Source organism: Schistosoma mansoni, chromosome W (assembly GCF_000237925.1).
Source record: "Schistosoma mansoni strain Puerto Rico chromosome W, complete genome".
NCBI lineage: Eukaryota > Metazoa > Platyhelminthes > Trematoda > Strigeidida > Schistosomatidae > Schistosoma > Schistosoma mansoni.
In genome coordinates, this window is record NC_031502.1 from 198,488 (window position 1) to 216,895 (window position 18,408).

The 18,408-nt window shown below is 42.1% G+C and overlaps 1 protein-coding gene across 1 annotated transcript; it reads right to left on the bottom strand.

Moving 5' to 3' along the window:
* Positions 1-2,691: 2,691 nt before the first annotated feature.
* On the bottom strand, positions 2,692-17,498 carry Smp_175910 (putative sperm nuclear basic protein PL-I; the record flags this gene model as incomplete). The annotated part of the gene is given in 5 exon segments (XM_018799855.1): positions 2,692-3,442; positions 4,982-5,155; positions 5,470-5,806; positions 5,811-5,884; positions 17,453-17,498. Coding segments are annotated over 5 exon segments (966 nt in total). The 3' UTR covers positions 2,692-3,107.
* Positions 17,499-18,408: the final 910 nt, after the last annotated feature.

Genomic DNA, 18,408 nt, shown 5'->3' on the forward strand with positions numbered 1-18,408 from the left:
AATTGTGTCGTTTTTTTTTATATTCTGCTATATGTTAAAATATACAAAACAATTTATTTAGACTGTAGATCCCGACCATTGCTGATACCTTGACGTGGTGGTCAGGCTTGCCTAAAAGCAGCAAACCCAAGGTCCGAAGGCGAAGTCGTACTGCTGACTGTACGGAGGTGTGACGGCAGTAAGGTGTTTTCTTCAGACAACCAGCATAACAGCGATGCTACCTTCCCACAAGGAAGGGTTGAGGTTAGAAAAGGTCAACCCTAAAAATGTACACCTCGCCTTATCCCACAAATTTCCTTCTCTGGTGGTAAGGTTCCAACAAAAACGGAGATAACACGAAAACTACTTACAAAAAGGTCATGTGTGACCAACCTCAAGCAGTTGTCCCTTTGGCTTTGCGGTCACGCTCTCAGATCACTAAGACCACCTCTAGCCCAATTTCCTTTTCAGGCACCTCTAGAAGAACTGTTCTATGGTGTGGGAAACCGGGAAGTGATAATCAGCCCCATACCTCTAACAGCACTCAAGATCACTGTATTCATAACCAATCTCCTTTTTCAATTCCTATTATTCCTTCTACCTCGAATTTCAACTCTAAATTTCCTCTTTTGACTTCCTCCTCAAGTATCATCATGTCCAACGATTCTAGTGCATGGAACATTGTCCCAGGCAAACTGAAACCTCGCTGCAAACTATACATTGGAGCTTTCGACGTACGCACCCTATGCTTGGCTAAAACCATAAAATCTCGTACCACTGATGCATGCATACGGGATCCTGGTGTGGTCATTCACGTGAGCTCATCTCGCCAAAACGGAGAGCCGACGAGATACACCCTCCGTCTATCTGGCGATCCGATGGCTAGTTCTCATAGACTGGAGGGTGAGGCATGGCACTATGTACGGGAACAAAAAAAGCACTATTAGAATGGATCCCTGTTAACAGTCGCCTATGTGTTGTTCGACTAAACGACTCTGTAAGAACTCAAAAGGATAGGGATACACATCGTTGCCTTTTCGTCGTTTCTCTCTATGCCTCCACTGATTGCGGAACACTTTAAGGAGCAGTTCAGCTGACAATCAGCTACTCTGAAACTACTCACCATTACCAAAGTCAGAATGGAACACTGAAGTAGGCCCCCGACCCTACTTGAAGTTCAAAACGCTATAACTAATCTGAAACGAGGAAGAGCAGCTGGTCCAGATGGATTGGCTCTAACAGTCTTTAAGTATGGTGGTCCAGTTTTAGTGATCACGTTGACTAATTTTTTAGCTAAATTCTAGGAGTTTGACGTAATCCCATCAGATTGGTCACAATCACTGATTGTCCCAATATATACGGAGTCAAAATCATCCTGCGATAACCATAGAGGGATTACTTTGACCAATATAACATCTAAAATACCAGCCTCAATAATTATCGGACGCCCAACAAAGACTCGTGAACTGCAAACACGAGAAAATCAGGCTGGCTTCAGACATGGTCGTGGCTGCACCGACCATATATTCACTATTCGTCAGGTTTCAGAACACAGGTATGCTTATCAGCGTCCGACAATGAAAGTTTCTCTTCACTTACAAACAACATTTGACCATGTAGACCGGGAGGTTCTGTCGCAGTGTTTGTCATTGAAAGGTGTACCTCAAATGTACATAAACCTTGTGAAGGCTCTTTACTCGAACACTACCAGTCGAGTCACAGCTTATAGAGAACCATCATATGATTTTGCAACCTGAAGTGGTGTCCGGCAAGGCTGTCCACTATCTCCATTTTTGTTTAATTTCACCATGGACCTACTGATAGAAATAACGTTCTCGTCGTCGGAATTTTCAGGACTCCATCTCCTACCAGGAGGTCCACTTATCGACTTAGAATACGCAGATCACATAGTCCTGTTTAGCGAAGACGCTGATAAAATGCAGTCTTCTATTAACTTTGAGCAGCAATACCAGGATGTTTGGAATGCATTTCTCCATCTCTAAATGTAAATTGTTGCTTCAGGACTGGCCTGCGTCAACACCCGAACTAAGGATAGGGAGTGAAGTAGTCGAACGCGTCGACAACTTCACTTATCTTGGGAGTATGATCAACCCTAAAGGGTTGATGACTGACGAAATCTCTGCACGGATGCAGAAAGCCCGTTTGGCCTCTGCCAACTTACGTCACCTATGGCGAAGACGAGATATCCGTCTATCAATTAAGGGACGAGTATACTGAGCAGCAGTTCGCTCTCTTCTATTATACAGCTGCGAAACGTGGCCATTAAGAGTACAAGATACTCGTAAGCTACTAATAGTTGACCACAGATGTCTTACAAATATCACTCGTATCTGCTGGGATCACCGGGTAAGTAATAATGAGGTTAGACGTAGGGTATTAGGGAATGATGATAAACCAGTTGATGAGGTTGTGGATCTTCATCGACTTAAATGGTTGGGTCACGTGTTACGTATGCCTAAACACCGATTACCACGACGCACAATGTTGACTAGTATTGGGGATGGTTGGAAGAAAGTTAGAAACGGCCAAACCAAAACGTAGCATCAGTCCTTGAATTCACTAACTTCTGGTCTTAGCCGTGTTGGTAGATAGTTGGGGTCCGCGCAACTATCGTAACCAATAGTCGGAGACTGGGTGACATGGCTCGAAATCAATTACAACATTACGGAATAAATAAATAAAACTAACAGATTGATATAGAATTGTTATTATAACTTCCTTACAGCACAACAATGTGTAAATTTACTAATACATTTAAAAAGCAACCAGTTCGAAAATAACATCACCACAGTGCAATAATCCAAATGAAATGCTTGGTGATTGAAATTTTACATAAAGTACAAAATTTAACCAATAAGTAATGCTAAAAATTACCGTTCTACATACAGAAGATATAGTTGAAATGAGTTGGGTTTGTGAATATCAAGGGCGATAAAAAAAAACACACAGCTGTTAGCTTCACTGTCAACGACAGTCAGCTTTTTATAACAATAGTACATTTACACGTGAGTACAAGTAGAATACTTTAACGTACTGTTAAAAGCAATCAAAAGCCGATTTTTGTGTGAAAAAAACTTGTGAAAGATCAAAGATTTCCCATTATTATATTAGTTGTCCCAATATTTGGCATAATAGTTCAGGTTTCTGTGTGGTGCGCTGTAGGATCTAGGGTTCCACACCGATGTATTTGGATTGTCAAGATCATACCGCTGAGCGTTTTCATTCTGTGCTTGGATAAGGGCACGAGCTTGAGCAAGATATTCTGCATTACGAGCCCGTGAGTTTGGACGACCAGTTGCCGTAAGCGTATAACCATTACGTTGTTGACCTCGGCTATTACTTCGGAAATTTGTTCGTTGACCCCACCTTTGATTACGAACAAAGGTGTTGTTGCGTAAGGAAGTATTTCGGGATAGGGCTCCACGGAACGATGTCCGTCTACCTAGATGTCATATGAAAAAGACCATTAATCAAACCATATAGAAATTATAAGACCATTAGAGAAATAAAATTAAACTACAGGTTACAATAAGTTCATGTCAGCATAAAGGCTTGAATCTAGTTGTGGTCTCTGATGTTCTTTAAGCAGTAGTTTCCATAGCTAACTTTGAGTTTCATGATGGGTCGCATAATAACAATTTTCACGGGTTTTATAGGTATCTATTCCTCTAAAAGATAACTATCAGGTATTAATCCAACTCTTAGCAAATTGAAGGCGTTGAAAGAATCTCTACACTTTTTGAATATGGTTTGGATCCAGCGAATTTAGTGAGTTTGGTTGTTACTACAGCAACTAAAAGTTCTGTGTAGGGTTGGCTTCTAAAATACTTGAGTCTCAAGTTTTTGTATTCAAAGTAGTAAAGAAACATTGGAGCACCCATACTACACGGAGAAACGAAATGAAATACCTAACTACTTCCTACAAAACTTCACTAAAAATCCTTATGGAATTGACCGCAATATATAAAATCGACTGTAGAAGCCAAAAAACAAATAATCTCACTATTTATACAAGACATCTTAGGTATAATAGCCAAATCATGGTCTTTAACAATGGTTGTAGCTAACAAGCACACGAAACTTCTATAATTTATATCATCCAAAACAAATGATACACTATCAAAGATAAGCTCAATATCATCTGCATGCCATATGAAGTATGGAGAACACTAAATCACACAAAGTGTTAGTTTTCCATCTTTGTCTGTGTAAACATTAAAAGCTGTCAAAGCCCATGACATATATTTACCTATATATATGTACGTGGAAAACTATGAACACAAATATTAGCTAGGAAAACGTTATAAAATAGTGGATAAATGACAATATAGAAACCATACAGAAACCTAACATTTAATGGTCAATGGACATTGAAGAACACCTAATTTATTGGTTAATCGAAAGACTGATAGTGAACTATGAAGTCTGATTTCAGATCCGGGAACAAAAAAATCAAAATAGGTGCGGACTGTGACAATACGCTTATACGTAATACTAAGTCGATTTCCCCATTTGACAGAATAATCTGTAAGTTACTGATGGAGAAATTATAAAGGCTCTTTATTTCTAAGTTTGTGCGGACGATATTGTCTAGAAAGACAAATTAAAACTACAAAATCGAACCCATTGAACAAAACACCTTCAAGAAAACTACAAACGTTTTTTTAAGCCATAGTCTGTGTAATTTTGTATAAGCAACAAAAGCTTAACATGAAGCGTCAGAAAAAACGAAATCCAAGTGGCGTTCCGTGCCATCAATTTCACCTATTATACGGGAATTAGATGGAAACCGTATGTCGTATCCTGAAGCCGGTTTAGAAATTCCTTGTGATTCAAGCAGTTAGTGATAAGCCAAGACACTACTAAATTTTACTTGGTGTTCAGGTTTTTATGTAATATGGTACATATGAATCATCGGAAAATACGGCCAGAAACCCGAAATTAAAAATTGTGAAAAACAAGCACCGAAAAGTTAGTTTACCTTGAGGTGATCCCAATACCTGAAGGGATCTACGACGTGGACGTCTTTGAAAACTATGTGATTGCTGCTCTGATTGCCACGAACGACCAGTGACTTGAGGTGTACTGTAAGCTCCTCGGGAACCGACTGTTGAAGCAGGAGCGCTCCTCCGTCTTGAGGGACGTCTTTCATAGGCTATAAGAAGAAATAAATGCTTCCAATCGTTCATGTTCGGGGATATCACTGAGAATACATCAATTAAATTAGTCGTAGGAATCATTTGAGGAACACTACTGAATAGAAACGACGAAGAATGATTCATTCGAGAAAAGCTAATCCAGTATCGTATAAACCCAATCATTATTAAGCTTATTCATGTAACCTTGCACAGTCAATCTAACACTTGAGTAAGTGCCAACCTCTAGGGACAAATACTTTATGAACTTATTACTGAAAAAATAATAATATTATGATCATAAACAAAATTATTTATAGGAACCAGTGCGCACCAATGCGAGAGGTTGGTTGAATGTTTCTTCGTTCATTAAACAACTGCTGACGTTGAATACGATTGCGCTGAAGAAGTGCAGTGGCATCAGCAGCTGTCTTAGCAGCAGCAGCGGCGGTTCTCTGAGCTCGGCGAAGGACCGCCTGTGCCGTCGATCTACTTGAGCGGATATTTTTTACAGTGAACACACGTTTGTTTTTTGTTAAAGCTTGAGGTTGAGAAGAAGAACCCTGAATAGGACGATTGATTCGAGAAAGTCGTTTCTGCCTTAAACCACGTAGTCGGGTTGCAGCAGCAGATATTCGAGGTTTTTGTTGATACTGAGAAACATTCTGGCGTCTACCACGAATAGCTATTCGTTTGTTGAACTCGTTTATTTTTACGAGCTTCTTTCTTATCCAATTTGATAATTTCATCTACAAAAAAAGAGAAAGATAATTCATGAGTTGCGAAAATTAATGATTAAGTTTAAGCGATGTTATAATTGCAACATCCATGATAGACGGAGTTATTAACAAGTAACCAAACTTCATTCGAACTGAGACAGATTTCAAGTGGGAACTTTGCTTATTGTCGAAATAAATTGAACATCACTCAGCGAAAATACAAGTAACTGTGATAATGACCATGGATAAACTACTCCGATTCTTAGAAAACCTTTAATTTTTTATGATGACAAGTTCTTTACTTTTTTGTTCACTGAAATACATGGAAAAGTAGCATGGGATGAATGGGAATAATTTATGAATTATTTATGCATCAATTAATCACCAGTCGTATACAATGCAGAATCTCGAACATGGGCACCTCTGTCCAGGTCCCCACATCCCATTGTACATGGACACTATGCACCATGATATTCGACAAAAAATCTACGCTGAACATTTCCTCTACCTACGTTATACCCCCACCGGACAGCATAACACACCCGACAAATATTATGGGATTGCATCTCCTGACGTTTCACGACTGCCTTGTGGATTAGACCTTTAAGTGGTAGGCTCGAAGTGGCCTCCTGCTTTGTTTGAGTCCTCAGAGAGAACGATGATGATTAATATTGAAGGAAGTGTTCCTGATTGCCTTTGCCATCTATACAAATGATATTTACAAATGCCTAATTAAAAACAAATTCATTATAAACTCACTATATTTCCTTTTTCATCTCTATTTTGTATACACTTTAGTTGTCTTTTTCTAACTAAACCAGTAGCTCTTCTATGATAAGTTCTACCTTGTCTAAACGATCTTCAAGTCATTGACAGGTCGAAAGTTTGAATATTACCATCGAATACAGAATCAGAATAAGCTTTCTTGAAACCACATGCGTCATTAAAACTGGCCACCTTCAACAGTTACCCACTGATGCAGATCGAACAACAAATAGGTTTAAGTATGTTTTCCGAAAGTCTCGATATCAATATACGATGTACATTCGAGGCTTGTATTTACGATTACTGAAGTAATACTAGTTTGCTCTCTATTAATGGATTCGAGAAGTCTGTTTCACAAGCGGTTACTCGGCAGTCCTGTAGCATTTTCATCCGCTTTGGCTTGGGCTGGTACCCTATTAAACGCTAAAGCAAAAGTGGGACTAATTGACTGACCTGACCTTCATAGCCTGTGACGATTGATCCACCCAACGAGACGGAAGTACACAAGGAACTTCAACTCTTAAAGAGCCACAAATCACCAGACCCAGATGACTTACCTCCGGCCCTTTTTAAAGATGGTGGCGACCTTCTGTTTAGGAAACGGACTGAGTTATTTACAAATGTCGGATATTTAGAGTGCTTCAATATCGTGGGATGAGTTAATCGTTTTGCCCATATTTAGGAAGAGTTCATATTACCTATACAAATTATCGGGGGAATAAGTTCACATCCAATTGCATCCAAACTGTTGGCTTCCGTCATACTTTGTACTGTTCAAAACCCGAGGAAGATTGACTCACGAGGAGGATGGTTTTCGTTCTGGTCGAGGATGTGTTGGTCATATTTTCACCCTCCACCAAACTTTAGAACACTATCAAACTTATTGCAGGCCAACAACCGTGGTGTTTTTTGACATCAGGACCGCCCTCGATTCGTTAGACAGGACCGTTCTGTGGGATCGCCTCCTGAAGAAGGATTTGCCTGAGAAGTTTACTAACACCTTTAAAGCCCTATAAAAAACAACTCAGGCAGAGTGAGGACATACAACTTCCTCTCTCCACTGTCCCATTTTAGCAGTGACGCTAGACAGAGTTGACCAATCTCCCCATTTATCTTCAACTTTACCGTCAGTAACATATTTGAGACAGCTGACGGATGCAGGTAGCATTGGTGTGGGTCTGTTGCCTGAAGATTTTGATTATTTACCTTACTGTATGATGACACAAAATATATAAAGTAGCACTTACTCGGTTGGCAATCAGTGTCCGCTGGTATGGCGTGTATTCTGGGTCTTTTAAGTCCTAAGTCTTTTTACAAAATAAATAAGAAACTGTGACTACACTTGCTCTTGGTGGAGAGCCGTGGAAAATAATCGGAAAAGTTGTGTATTTATGTCATTATGTAAGTGCTGATGGTAGCACGAATGATGGGATTAATTTACGTATAGTCAAAGCCAAGGTGGCTTATGGTAATTTGAGCTATTTTTTGAGCCATCTTATTGCTAGTCTAGTTGTAAAATATCAGGTTTATAGTGCTCCGGTGAAAGCAGCTTAGTCTGAAAAAACTAGTCTCTTTGAGTTGAAAGTGTTCGTCAACTGTGTCGATCAACATCCTCTTCGTAGGATTAGTTACATCTAGTAGCAGCACCATGTTAGTAATCCTTAGGTTAATCAATATGTACTCTGGCACGGTGATAACTCGATGTACCAATACTGAAACGAACTTCAGTGACTTGAACAAATGTTACGAATTGTTCAGGATTTCTGATGATTGGAAATAAGACTTACAAACTATTTCATGAAGTTCAAAAGGCTGTTGCTAATCTGAAACGAGGAAGAGCAGCTGGTCCAGATGGATTGGCTCTAACAGTAAGTATGGTGGTTCAGTTTTAGTGATCACGTTGACTAATTTTTTAGCTAAAATCTAGGAGTTCGATGTAATCCCATCAGATTGGTCACAATCACTGATTGTCCCAATATATACGGAGTCAAAATCATCCTGCGATAACCATAGAGGGATTACTTTGACTAATATAACATCTAAAATACCAGCCTCAGTAATTATCGGACGCCCAACAAAGACTCGTGAACTGCAAACACGAGAAAATCAGGCTGGCTTCAGACATGGTCGTGGCTGCATCGACCACATCAGTCAGTCAGTCAGCTACAACGTAGGACCAGGCACATATATGCATCGGTCCAAGTTGCCCCCAAATGCCCTGGTACGGCCGAGAGTGGGGAGAGTCTACTCTCCCTCTCGAAATGCTCGCACATGGCCAGCAAATATATAGCCTCTGCCACAAAAGTCCTACTCACTGCCTTCTCGCACCACGGGTGTTGTTTACGAAAGTGAGAGGACGAAAAGCGAATGTCCGGCGCTTTAACCGGGTTGGTGGACACGGAGGGTCCACCTAGGGGAGTTGGAAAACCCTGATTCCAAACCAATGGTGCACATGGGCTCCAGTATCCTGATGGAACGAATGGCGGACGAACCTGTCATTGGTCAACGGCTACCATGGGACTGCATCTCCTCACGATGCTCCATTGCCTTGTGGATCAGACCTTTTGGTCAAAGGCTCGGGGTGTCGCCCCCTAAGAAAACCACCTGCTTCGGTTTGGGCACCCGGGCGGTATCACAGCCCACACACACAAATAGTGTGGCGCATATGTACCTGGTGCCCTTTTGTACCAATATATATGTGTTTAAATAAATAAAAAAAATAAACAACAAGATCAACACCGGATTCATAGTAGTTAATTTAGTGGTGGTGGTAGTATATAAATTATAGGTTGTATATAAGGATATAGTACAGGAAGGAAGAAAGTTATGAAGCAATTTTAATCTCAAGGTTTAAGGGAAGATAAAGAGTGTATACACCTACGCCATTGTGATCGATTCTGAGCCATGTCACCTAGAGTCTCCAACCATTGGTTACGATAGTCACGCGGATCCCAACCAGGTAGTCTGCATCTGCCAACATGGCTGAAGCTAGAAGTTAGTGACTTCAAGCACTGATTCCATGTTTTGGTTTGGCCGCCCCTTACTCTCTTCCAACCATCCCCAATACTAGTCATCATAGAGCGTCGTGGTAATCGGTGTTTAGGCATACGTAACACGTAGCCCAACCATCTCAGTCGATGAAGATTCATCACCTCATCAACTGATTTACCATCATTCCCTAATACCCTGCGTCTAACCTCGCTATTACTTATCCGGTTATCCAGCAAATGCGAGCAATATTTCTAAGGCATCTGTGGTCAAATACTAGTAACCTACGAGTATCTTCTACTCTTAATGGCCATGTTTCACAGCCGTAAAGTAGAACAGAGCGAACCGCTGCGCAGTATACTCGTCCCTTAATTGATAGACGGATATCTCGTCTTCGCCATAGGTGACGTAAGTTGGCAAAAGCCAAACGAGCTTTTTGAATCCGTGCAGAGATTTCGTCAGACACCAACCCATTAGGACTGATCAGACTTCCAAGATAAGTGAAGTTGTCCACGCGTTCGACTACTTCACTCCCTATCCTTAGTTCGGGTGTTGACGCAGGCCAGTCCTGAAGCAACAATTTACATTTAGAGATGGAGAAATGCATTCCAAACATCCTGGTATTGCTGCTCAAAGTTAATAGAAGACTGCATTTTATCAGCGTCTTCGCTAAACAGGACTATGTGATCTGCGTATTCTAAGTCGATAAGTGGACCTCCTGGTAGGAGATGGAGTCCTGAAAATTCCGACGACGAGAACGTTATTTCTATCAGTAGGTCCATGGTGAAATTAAACAAAAATGGAGATAGTGGACAGCCTTGCCGGACACCACTTCAGGTTGCAAAATCATATGATGGTTCTCTATAAGCTGTGACTCGACTGGTAGTGTTCGAGTAAAGAGCCTTCACAAGGTTTATGTACATTTGAGGTACACCTTTCAATGACAAACACTGCGACAGAACCTCCCGGTCTACATGGTCAAATGTTGTTTGTAAGTGAAGAGAAACTTTCATTGTCGGACGCTGATAAGCATACCTGTGTTCTAAAACCTGACGAATAGTGAATATATGGTCGGTGCAGCCACGACCATGTCTGAAGCCAGCCTGATTTTCTCGTGTTTGCAGTTCACGAGTCTTTGTTGGGCGTCCGATAATTATTGAGGCTGGTATTTTAGATGTTATATTGGTCAAAGTAATCCCTCTATGGTTATCGCAGGATGATTTTGACTCCGTATATATTGGGACAATCAGTGATTGTGACCAATCTGATGGGATTACGTCAAACTCCTAGAATTTAGCTAAAAAATTAGTCAACGTGATCACTAAAACTGGACCACCATACTTAAAGACTGTTAGAGCCAATCCATCTGGACCAGCTGCTCTTCCTCGTTTCAGATTGGTTATAGCCTTTTGAACTTCAAGTAGGGTCGGGGGCCTACTTCAATGTTCCATTCAGGTTTTCTGGGAATAGTGGGTAGTTGTGCAGTAGCTGAAGGCCAGCTAAGGTGCTCCTTAAAGTGTTCCGCCCATCGCTCTAAACGTTTGGGTTGAGAGCAGATAAGGGTTCCGTCTTTTTCCGAGATTGTTTCACTTTCACTTGACTTCTTAATTCCGGTTTCTTTTATTAGTCTGAATAGTTGCCTGGTGTTGCCTACAGCCGCTGCCTTTTCCATCTCTTTTGCTTTCGTTGCCCACCACTGCTCACGATCGTTCCTTAGACTTTTAGTTAACCTAGATCTAAGTTGTTTACGCTCTTCGTCATGTTCAGAGCCTGATGGGTTGAGTTTACGCGAATCCATCAGTGAAATAGACTTAGAGGAAATCCACTGGTTTTTTGGAGCCCTATGGTTTAAATGACTAATAGATGTTACTGCTGTTTCCACAGCTGTTCGTATGTCTTTCCAAGCAGCATCTCGGTCAGTCTCGTTTACAGAACTGCCTAGATGTGAACTCAGTTGTTTTTGGAATTCGCATTTGGCTTTCTCGTCCTCCAGTTCAATCCTAATGGGTCTTCTTAGTGTAATTTTCCTGCGTCCATTGAGGCCACATATTCACCATTCGTCAGGTTTCAGAACACAGGTATGCTTATCAGCGTCCGACAATGAAAGTTTCTCTTCACTTACAAACAACATTTGACTCTGTAGACTAGGAAATTCTGTGGCAGTGTTTGTCATTGAAAGGTGTACCTCAAAAGTACATAAACCTTGTGAAGACTCTTTACTCGAACACTACCAGTCGAGTCACAGCTTATAGAGAACTATCATATGATTTTGCAACCTGAAGTGGTGTCCGGCAAGGCTGTCCACTATCTCCATTTTTGTTTAATTTCACCATGGACCTACTGCTAGAAATGCCCCCAAATGCCCTGGTACGGCCGAGAGTGGGAAGAGTCCGCTCTCCATCTCCAAATGCTCTCATATGGCCAGCGAATATATAGCCTCTGCCAGGGAAGTCCTACTCACTGCCTTCTCGCACCACGGGTGTTGTTTACGAAATTGAGAGGACGAAAAGCGAATGTCCGGTGCTTTAACCGGGTTGGTGGATGTGGAGTGTCCACCTAGGGAAGTTGGAAAACCCTCATTCCAAACCAATGATGCACATGAGCTCCAGTATCCCGAGGGAACAAATGGCGTACGAATCAATCATTGACCACCGGCTACCATGGGACTGCATCTCCTCACGATGCTCCACTGCTTTGTGGACTAGACCTTCAGGTCAAAGGCTCGGGGTATGGCCCCCTAAGAAAACCATCTGCTTCAGTTTGGGCACCTGGGCAGCATCACAGCCCTCACACAAATCGAATGAGATTTGTGAGGCGCATATGTATCTGGTGCTTCCTTGTACCAATATTTATGTGTTTAAATAAATAAATAACTGCTAGAAATAACGTTCTCGTCGTCGGAATTTTCAGGACTCCATCTCCTACCAGGAGGTCCACTTATCGACTTAGAATACGCAGATCACATAGTCCTGTTTGGCGAAGACGCTGATAAGATGCAGTCTTCTGTTAACTTTGAGCAACAATGCCAAGATGTTTGGAATGCATTTCTCCACCTCTAAATGTAAACTGTTGCTTCAGGACTGGCCTGCGTCAACAACTAAACTAAGGATAGGGAGTGAAGTAGTCGGACGCGTCGACAACATCACTTATCTTGGGAGTATGATCAACCCTAAAGGGTTGATGACTGACGAAATCTCTGCACGGATGCAGTAAGCCCGTTTATTTATTTATATAATCACATATATATTGGTACAAAGGGCGCCGGATACATGTGCGCCACACAAAATAATGAGAATGGGAGGAGAAGGAAGATGTGTATAAATAAAAGGAAAAAAAGAAAAGGAGAAGAGTAATGATGGGGGGAACTGAAATGTACAACCAGAAGAGCTCTCTCAGTTAAGAAAGTTATAGCCACTCTTTATGAAGAAAGTAAAAGAAGGTTACAGCAGGCATGCCACTGGCTTCTATTCTGAGCCATATCTGATAACGTCTCTAGCCACTGTGTTGCACCATCTCTCGGACCCCAGCCAGGGAGTCGTAAAGGACCAGCAGAAGCCAGCCTTTTGCAGCTTTCTTTCATACCACGACACCATGTCATACACTGACCTCTCCGCTTTTTCCAACCAGTCCCAGAGTCGGCAAATAATGCACGACGTGGAATTCTCTGGGACGATATTCGTAAAACATGTCCAAGCCACCGAAGTCGGTGTTTCAAGATGGTGACACCAATTGAATTATCGTCTCTGCGCCCGAACACACGATGCCGAACCTCTGCATTACTAACATGGCGTTGCCACTGTATGTCAGCAATCCTTCGGAGACAAAGATGATCGAACACAGAGAGACGTCTAACATCCTCAACTCGGAGAGGCCAGGTTTCACAAACATAGAGCAAAACTGCTCTCACCGACGCGTTGTAGATCCGACCTTTTACAGCCAGACTAACATCACGAAGGCGCCAAAGATGGCCCAGATTGGCATAAGCCGCTCTGGCTTTCATTATACGTGCATCAATCTCATCATTCACGCCACCACCAGCACTTATGTAGCTACCTAGATACACGAACTTTTCAACTACTTCAATCTGCTCACCATGTAGGGTGAGTACAGGATGAGAACCCTGCCAGTCTTGTAGGAGTACCTTGCACTTGGAGGGTGCAAAGCACATGCCGTACCTGCGGACACTGATTGCCAACTGATTAAGTGCGGATTGCATGCCTTGGGCATTATCGCACAGTAAGACAATATCATCCGCATACTCAAGGTCGAGAAGTCGTTCTCCAGGCAGCAGATCCACACCGCCATTACTTACATCCATCAGAGCTGTTTCCAGAATGTCGTCGATGGAAAAGTTGAAGAAGAATGGTGAGATTGGGCAACCCTGCCTAACCCCACTGCTCGAATGGAACAAGGGAGAAAGGTAGTTGTATGCCCTCACTCTGCCTGAGGTGTTCGTATACAGGGCCTTTAAGATGTTAATAAACTTCTCAGGCACACCCTTCTTCAATAAACAATCCCAGAGAACAGTCCTGTCCAACGAATCGAAGGCAGCCCTGATATCAAGAAACACTACGATTGTTGGCCCGCGATAAGTATGACGGTGTTCTAACATTTGGTGGAGTGTGAAGATGTGATCATAGATCCTCGACCAGAACGAAAACCAGCCTGCTCCTCGCGAATCAATCGTTCTCGGGTTTTAAACAATCTACGAAGAATGATAGAAGCCAATAGTTTGGATGCAATCGGAAGTAGACTTATCCCCCGACAGTTATTACAGGAACGACGTGAACCCTTTTTAAAGATAGGGACGACTATCGACTAAATCCATGATGTTGGAACACTTTCTTGCTCCCAAACCTTTGCAAACAACACAGTCAATTCCTTAGTCAGAAAGTCACCACCATCTTTAAAAAGAGCCGGAGGTAAGTCATCTGGGCCCGGTGATTTGCAGCGTTTCAAGAGTTGGAGTTCCTTGCGGACTTCCGCCTCGTTTGGTGGATCAGTCGTCACCGGCCATGGGAGGGGCAGGACAAACTGGTTGATGTTGCCGGAGCAGCAGGCCAGTTGAACTGCCCTTCGAAATATTCCACCCATCGTCCAAGACATCGAGAGATGTTAGTGATTGGCATCCCATCATCCTCGTAGATTGTTTCACTCACACCAGACTTCTTGCTGCCAGTGGCTCGGATGAGTTGGAAGAGCTTCCGGCAGTTACCAGATGCAGCTGCTGCAAGCCGCAAGCGGGTGCCCAAACCGGAGCAGGTGGTTTTCTTAGGGGGCCACACCCCGATCCTTTGACCTAGAGGTCTAACCCACAAGGCAGTGGAGCATCGTGAGGAGATGCAGTCCCATGGTAGCCGGTGGTCAATGATTAATCCATACGCCATTTGTTCCTTCAGGATACGGGAGCCCATGTGCACTATTGGTTTGGAATGAGGGTTTTCCAACTCCCCTAGGTGGATCTTTCATATCCACCAACCCGGTTATAGCGCCGGACATTCGCTTTTCGTCCTCTCAATTTCGTAAACAACACCCGTGGTGCGAGAAGGCAGTGAGTAGAACTTCCCTGGCAGGGGCCATATACGCTTGGCCATGTGAGAGCGTTTCGAGGGAGAGTGGACTCTCCCCACTCTCGGACGTACCAGGCCCGTTTGGTTTCTGCCAACTTACGTCACCTATGGCGAAAGCGAGATATCCGTCTATCAATTAAGGGACGAGTATACTGCGCAATAGTTCGCTCTCTTCTATTATACAGCTGCGAAACGTGGCCATTAAGAGTACAAGATACTCGTAAGCTACTAATAGTTGACCACAGATGTCTTACAAATATCACTCGTATCTGCTGGGATCACCGGGTAAGTAATAATGAGGTTAGACGTAGGGTATTAGGGAATGATGATAAACCAGTTGATGAGGTTGTGGATCTTCATCGACTTAAATGGTTGGGTCACGTGTTACGTATGCCTAAACACCGATTACCACGACGCACAATGTTGACTAGTATTGGGGATGGTTGGAAGAAAGTTAGAAACGGCCAAACCAAAACGTAGCATCAGTCCTTGAATTCACTAACTTCTGGTCTTAGCCGTGTTGGTAGATAGTTGGGGTCCGCGCAACTATCGTAACCAATAGTTGGAGACTGGGTGATATGGCTCAGAATCAATCACAATGGCGTAGGTGTATACACTCTATTTCACTTTAAACTGCGAGACATATATACATATATAGACATAACTACATTAACCACTTGAAATCCTAAAAACCGGGGATGCCAATTTCACTACGTCTCATTCTTTAGGTGAATCGTTGTTATATTTCCAATTAGTCGAACACAACGTGAACCCTGGTATGCATGTACATTGGCTCACATTGCCGCAACTCATTGGCACAGAGAGGTGAGATTGTTAGGGCGAATCCCAGGTTAGAATTTGTAATAGTAAGAGTGGTAATGTAGGAGATTAGGCATGGAAAATATAAATTATAAACTAACGAAACAAAAAATCTTGAGGACTTTAGAACCTAAGAATCTGAGGTAAGACAAAGAGTGGACGAACCTGCGCCATTTCAAACAATTTTGAGCCACGTCATTTAATGTCTCTAACCTTTGATTACGACAATCACGCAGATCGCAACCAGGTGATCTACAGCTGTTAACATGGCTCAATCCAACTGTCAACGACTGATGCCGTTTCTTGGTTTGGCCGCTTTCTTCCACTCTACTTTTGTACCTGAAAAAAATTGCCCGCCTAATAGGTGTGACTCATATCTGAACAACCTTAGTTGGTGAATATTTACTACCTCACTAATTAATTTGCTGTCTTTACTTAGTACCCTACTTTTCATCTATACATTACTTACTCGGTGGTAGCAAAATACAAGAACAATGCTTCGAAGAAATTCATGATCGAATACCAGTAACCTAGAATACCTTCAATTCTTAGTGACTGTTTCACACAGAATGGAGAGAGCTGTTACGCGGTAAACTTGTCCTTTGGTTGACAGACGGACATTTCTTTTTCGCCACAAATTACTCAAGCTGGCAAAAACCAATCGGGCCTTCTGAATACATTCCGAAATTTTGTCAGACACCAGTCCTAATGCGCTGGTGAGTACCTCAGCTACTTCACTCCCCATTATTAATTTAGACTTTGACACAGACTGATCCTGAAACAACATCTTGCACTTGGAAGGGGGGAATCAAGTCCGGGACATCTTTGAATTGTTCCTGAAAGTGGCAGTATTTTATCAAAATATTCACCAAACGAAACTTTATTAACAAGAGTATCTCCTCGCAGATTGACTTTCGGAAAGTCTATCGATAACAACTTTATCCCGAAAAGGATTTCCACGAAAAATCTATGTGCAAAATAGGTAGAGTGGATAACCATAAACTCTGACTCAACCGACAGTTTTAGAGCAGACTTAAAGTCTGAGACTAGGATGATCTTGCGACACTAGAATCTATCCCGAGAACGGTAACTGTATGCCAGATATTTGGTCTTATACATACGTACTAACCCAAACAACCAAAAAAGGGGAAATAAAGGCGAACAAAGGGGAAATAAAGCGGAAAATGCATTGGAAAATAAGTCGTAAGTAAAGGGGAAATGCGCCAAAATGTCTGCTTTTTCGCCTGTCCGGGGGAAATAAAGCGGAATTTCCCCTTTCTGTCGCTCTGTTTTTTAAATGTCGCTAAATTTCCGATTTTTCCCAAATTTTTGTTAACAAAAATTTATGAGCAATAGAAGCCTACAGGCTTTTGACAACGTAGTTTACATCTTAAATAGCCCAGTCTAATCGATACTAACTGTAAAAAGTGACTCACCTGACACAGGAATATCTTACCTAAGCTCATATCCAACTTGTTATTAGTCTCATCCTCCGTTTTCATCCTTATCGAAAAACAGAAACCGCACTTGACACCCGACCTTCATACGCTTAAACAAAACTCGAAAGATGGTTCCAATCTTCCATAATAAGTATGACGGTATGTCACTTAAAGTGCAATAATATCTGTAGCGCTCACATTTTTGAAGATCTAGTTACACTTTGAAGATATTTATTGGGGGATTAGAGTCATCTACACGGACTGACCGTTCCATGAGAAAAACGGAGTCTCATACTGAGTTTATTCGATCGAGGTGGGCAGTACTAGGAAACGGCCATTCATTGCTTCCAGTTTTTCGATGTTAATTCAACTTATATCTGTGGATGATTCTGAAGAAACTTACCAATCTCTCCAACCTCGTGCTGAAAAGTCAAGAACGTTCTAACACCCAGGTGACCAAATACCTTAAACTCACAAGACGATCTAAAACCACTTATCAAAAATCATACACAATCAAGCGGTTGTTTTAGCCTTGAATGGTGATGATTTATGATTCTATACGAGGCGACATTATTCACGCTGGTGGCCGATATTGGTCACAATGCCGTTGCAAGTATTTATCAACAAAAACCTAGTTCTGGACCATTCAGATGACTTCTGTTTGTCACTACAAAGCCCTTAACTATCTCCTTCAATTCTTCTTATCGCTGTCCAACTCTCGATACCGTCGGGATAAAATGAGATTGGTGATAGGTGACGACTAAAGATTTCACAGATATTCAGGATTTGACAACGATGCTGTCCTTAACACCTTTATAATCGAATGGTATAAATTCAGTAAAGTTAGAAGCCAGGAACAAATGATTCCAAAAGTGTATTTTCCAGGTGGTCAACGCGTCGAAAATTGTATGACCTAAGCTGGATAGTTGTGTGGCACGGTGTATACAGTGGTGACCTGGTGTGGATGCGTGAC